Source organism: Colobus angolensis, unplaced genomic scaffold (genome assembly GCF_000951035.1).
Source record: "Colobus angolensis palliatus isolate OR3802 unplaced genomic scaffold, Cang.pa_1.0 Scaffold167, whole genome shotgun sequence".
Lineage (NCBI taxonomy): Eukaryota > Metazoa > Chordata > Mammalia > Primates > Cercopithecidae > Colobus > Colobus angolensis.
Genome location: NW_012114788.1, coordinates 728,987 through 733,508, shown reverse-complemented (window position 1 = coordinate 733,508; position 4,522 = coordinate 728,987). Strand labels below are relative to the sequence as shown.

Here is a 4,522-nt window from a genome sequence, read left to right as displayed (position 1 = left end):
CATATTGGCTAGGCTGGTTTTGAACTCCTGACCTCAAGTGATCCACCTGCCTTGGCCTCCTAATAATCTTTGTAATTTTGTTGAGGTGGGGTTTCACCATGTTGGCCAGGCTGGTTTCGATCTCCTGACCTCAAGTGATCCTCCCACTTTGGCCTCACAAAGTGTTGGGATTATAGGCGTGAGCCACTGCACCCAACCTGAAATCTGCTTGTTTTTAGCAAAGCTAATTAATGCGAAGACGTATTATATGTAAAGGTCAAATTCGCGCAGCTTACTACATTGCTTTTCTTGCAGGATGATGTTCAACTTTGGCTCTCCTATGTGGTTTTTTGTAAGAAGTGGGTGAGTAAAGCCATGCATGTCTTGCTTCCTCTGGCCATATTTTTGTTAATCTGCCCTTTAAGCTTCATGTCAGAGGTTTTTCCTGAAGTGTAGGGTTAATAAATGAAAAAAGAACCCAAGGAGGCGGAACATCAATATAACATTGGATATCTAAATGACTCTTAATAGTTTCCAGGTCAGTTGAAAAGAATATAATTTTTACGTGTATTTGTTCAATACAGCTGATGTTTAAAAAAAAGATATTTAAAGTGTTTAGTGGTTTAATTGAGGTAGAAAATTATGAGGGTCTGTGTTCGTTTATATGTCCCTAGCAATAGCATGTCATGCTTCATTGGATTTTACAGTTGGTAAAGTTAGGGTGCACATTACTTAGCGAGTAAGAGCAAGATTTATCTGTGCAGGAAGTAGAAATATTTTCCTTTTTTACAGGCTACTAAAACTCAACTTAGCAAGGTATTCTCTGCCATGTTGGCGATTCATTCCAACAAGCCAGGTATGGTGAAATCTTTGTCAATTTTTCTGCATTTTATTTAGACTCAAGCCATTTTGGATTTTATTTCACTTGATGAATCTAAGAGATTATTTTGAGGACTTGAGCTTAGGCAGTTGGTCTCAGCAGTTTTTGTTACTGACATAGCTGCCTCATAGTTCACCCCTGCCTACTATAAACTAGTTACTGTCCTAGGTGTTGTATCTGCAGGCAAGAAGGACTGTATTTCTTTTTTTTTTAAGACGGAGTCTCGCTCTGTCACCCAGGCAGGAGGGCAGTGGTGCAATCTCGGCTCACTGCAACCTCCGCCTCCCGGGTTCAAGCAGTTCTCCTGCCTCAGCCTCCTGAGTAGCTGAGATTACAGGCATCTGCCACCACGCCCAGCTAATTTTTGTATTTTTAGCAGAGATGGGGTTTCACCATGGTGGTCAGACTGGTCTTGAACCCCTGACCTCGTGATCCACCCAGCTCGGCCTCCCAAAGTGCTGGGATTACAGGCGTGAGCCACCATGCCCGTCCAGACTGTATTTCTTTTTAGGTGATGGCAAAATAAACTTTTGAGTCCTTTGAGGGACATTTTATTTGGAGGCAGTCAAATCTGAGGAATTTTAGAAGCTTAAAGGGGAAAATATTAATATAAATTTTAGAAGAGTGCTGGTACAGAGTAGACTCATGTTTTGTAAAAGAAATATTTCTCTTGTGAATAATGTATAAATGGTCTAGTTGATAGTGGAGAGGCCTCAGTACCTATTCTCAGGGTGTTAGGCTTAATCAGACATCTTATACCACGCAAGACTCAAATAGATGACATTTGCTACCAGTTTACTCAGAAATATAGCAGGATAGCCTTAGGTATGTTTCTTCTGCAGAATGCTCTTAGCAGAATGCAGGTAGCCTCTGGTTCCTAAGGTGACTGTTTAGGTATGAGGAGATGAGATCGTATCAGTGGATAGGGGATCCACTCTGGCTTAGAAGCCCCATGGATGGGCATGGCTTCTACAGATCCTAGAAGGGTCATGCTCAATTTTAAGAGTCACATGTTCAAGAAAGCTCAAAGGAATTTCTTGCCACCATTGCTGACCCTCCTATTCCAAGTGTGGCTACCAGCCAGGCGTCATTTTTAACAAAAGCAATCTTGTTTGTTAAGATAGCTGACCTTTGTTAAGTTTCTAGGGAAATAGCTAGAATGTTAACTCAGGGTTAATTTCCCATATAGAAGGATAAAGGATTTTAAAGAAAATTATGAATTAGAATTTATTTTGTTTTTTATTTTTTCGAGACAGAGTCCTGCCTCTGTTGCCCAGGCTTCAGTGCAGTGGCACTATCTCGGCTCTCTGAAACCTCTGTCTCCTGGGTTCAAGTGATTCTCATGCCTCAGCCTCCTAAGTAGTTGGGATTACAGATGTGCACCACCACGCCCGGCTAATTTTTGTATTTTAGTACAGATGGGGTTTTGCCATGTTGGCTAGACTGGTCTCGAACTCCTGACCTCAAACGATCTGCTCACCTTAGCCTCCCAAAGTGCTGGGATTACAGGAGTAAGCCATTGTTCCCGGCCCTAGAATTTCTCTAGATATTGAAAAAAGAGCAAAAAATAATTCTTCATTGTAAGATAAGCAGTTTTTTCTGGCCTTTTTTTTTTGAGATGGAGTCTTTCTCTGTCGCCCAGGCTGGGGTGCAGTGGTGCGACCTCAGCTCACTGCAGCGTCCACCTCCCAGGTTAAAGTGACTCTTCTGCCTCAGCCTCCCTAATAGCTGGGACTGCAGGAGGGTGCCACCACATCCGGCTAATTTTTTGTATTTTTTAGTAGAAACGAGGATTCATCATGTTGGCCAGGCTGGTCTCAAACTGCTGACCTCAAGTGATCTGCCTGCCTCGGCCTCCCAAAGTGCTGGGATTACAGGCTTGAGCCACCGCGCCCGGCCTGTTTTGTTTTGAGATGGAGTCTCGCTCTGTCACCCAGGCTGAAGTGCAGTGGCATAATCTCGGCTCACTGCAACCTCCGCCTCCTGAGTGTTTGTTTTTTTGTCTCAAACAAACAAACAAAAAACAACGAAAAACCTATGGGTTGATAGATGTAGCATGATACCGTTTGTGTAAAATTTAAAAGCATTCAAGACATCATTATAATAAATTTCAAAATCATGTTTGGGAATGATAACAAAGTCAAGATAATTCCTGCCTCTGGAGAGGGAGAAGAGTAGAATCAGAGATGGGTACATAGGTGGCTTCATTTTTATACTGTTTTATTTCTAAAAAAGATTTGAAGCAAATGTAGTGCAATGTAGGTTTTCATGTAGCTGTATTGTAGCTGCATGGGGTGTTTTATAAGCTTGAAATATTTCATGGGATAATTTTTAAGTGAAGCATATAATTATAAGCTTGTTAATTATTTTGTTTAAGTTTTATAGCTAAGTGAATTTTAAGTGAATTCTAGACATTTATTGTAAATTATACATATGTGATAGCACATTATTTTTTATTTTATATTCTTGAGTTTTGTTTTATGACTAAATTTCCAGTATCTAAAAGGTTTTAGATTTTCTAGCTTCTAATTTTTTTGTATGTTTTTCTTTCGTAGTATGAAATTAATCTTTTGGAGCTGATCCAGAGAAGAAGAACAGTAAGTAGAGGATTTTCTAGAAATTGGAAAAAAATACAGAACTAAGCAGTATGACTGACGGTATAGTTAGGACTTGTGTTTGGGAGACAGTGTTGATAAAACTGTGTGGTGACATGCCTGTAATGGATATTTGTGATTATTTGTTTGCTTCATCAGTACCATTCAGTGGTCAAGTAGGAATGCTGTTTTGGACAAATGTGATTAAGCTGAGGCTTTGTTTTTTATGTCCCCCTTTAGCGCATTGGATATTCATTGAAGAAGGATGAGATTGAGAATTCTGTTGTACACCGGGTACAAGGTGTTTTCCAGCGTGCCTCAGCAAAATGGAAAGTAAGTGATCAGGCCATCCTTAATTTTATGAGATGTGAAGATAAGTATTATACATATTGTATTAGGAATTCAACTGCAGTTTTCTATTTTTATCTTGGGTATCTTTATACTTATTCTAATGATGGTATCATTGCTCAAAACATTTTTTGAGCCACTTAGCAAACCAGTAAGAAAAATGATCTTATTACCTTATAGTTATTCTGTGAGAACAGTGCTGAAAATAGTGTATTTGATACATTACTAAGGATTGGAAATTTGGGAGATATTTGTATATATCTGTGGGTACACTGAAGACTTAGAGCCTGAAGATAAATGGTTATGTAGGGGCAATACCTCAGAAACTTGATTTTTTTTTTCTTTTCTTTTTTTTTTTTTGAGATAAGGTCTCACTGTGTTGCCCAGGCTACGGTGGAGTGATCTCAGTTCACTGCAACCTCTGCCTCCCAGGCTCAAATGATTCTCCCACCTCAGCCTCCCCAGTAGCTGGGATCACAGGCACATGCCACCATGCCTGGCTAATTTTTGTATTTTTGGTAGACACAGGGTTTCGTCATGTTGCTCAGGCTGGTTTCGAACTCCTGGGCTCAAGTGATCTGCCCACCTCAGCCTCCCAAAGTGCTGGGATTACAGGACTCTTTGGGATTGGATATATTATATGAGAAGTATTTTGGATTCTTGGGAATGACAAATTTTATATTGCTACCCCAGATTGAGATCCTTTAAGAACTGCATTAAA

At 40.1% G+C, this 4,522-nt stretch overlaps 1 protein-coding gene across 1 annotated transcript in view; it reads left to right on the top strand.

Moving 5' to 3' along the window:
- UTP6 (UTP6, small subunit (SSU) processome component, homolog (yeast)) overlaps window positions 1-4,522 on the top strand; it is a 40,336-nt gene that overhangs the window by 5,129 nt on the left and 30,685 nt on the right. The window contains exons 3-4 of the mRNA XM_011937695.1: window positions 3,415-3,456; window positions 3,694-3,786. Coding sequence (XP_011793085.1) covers window positions 3,415-3,456; window positions 3,694-3,786 — 135 coding nt within the window. The remainder of the gene's footprint in view (window positions 1-3,414; window positions 3,457-3,693; window positions 3,787-4,522) is intronic.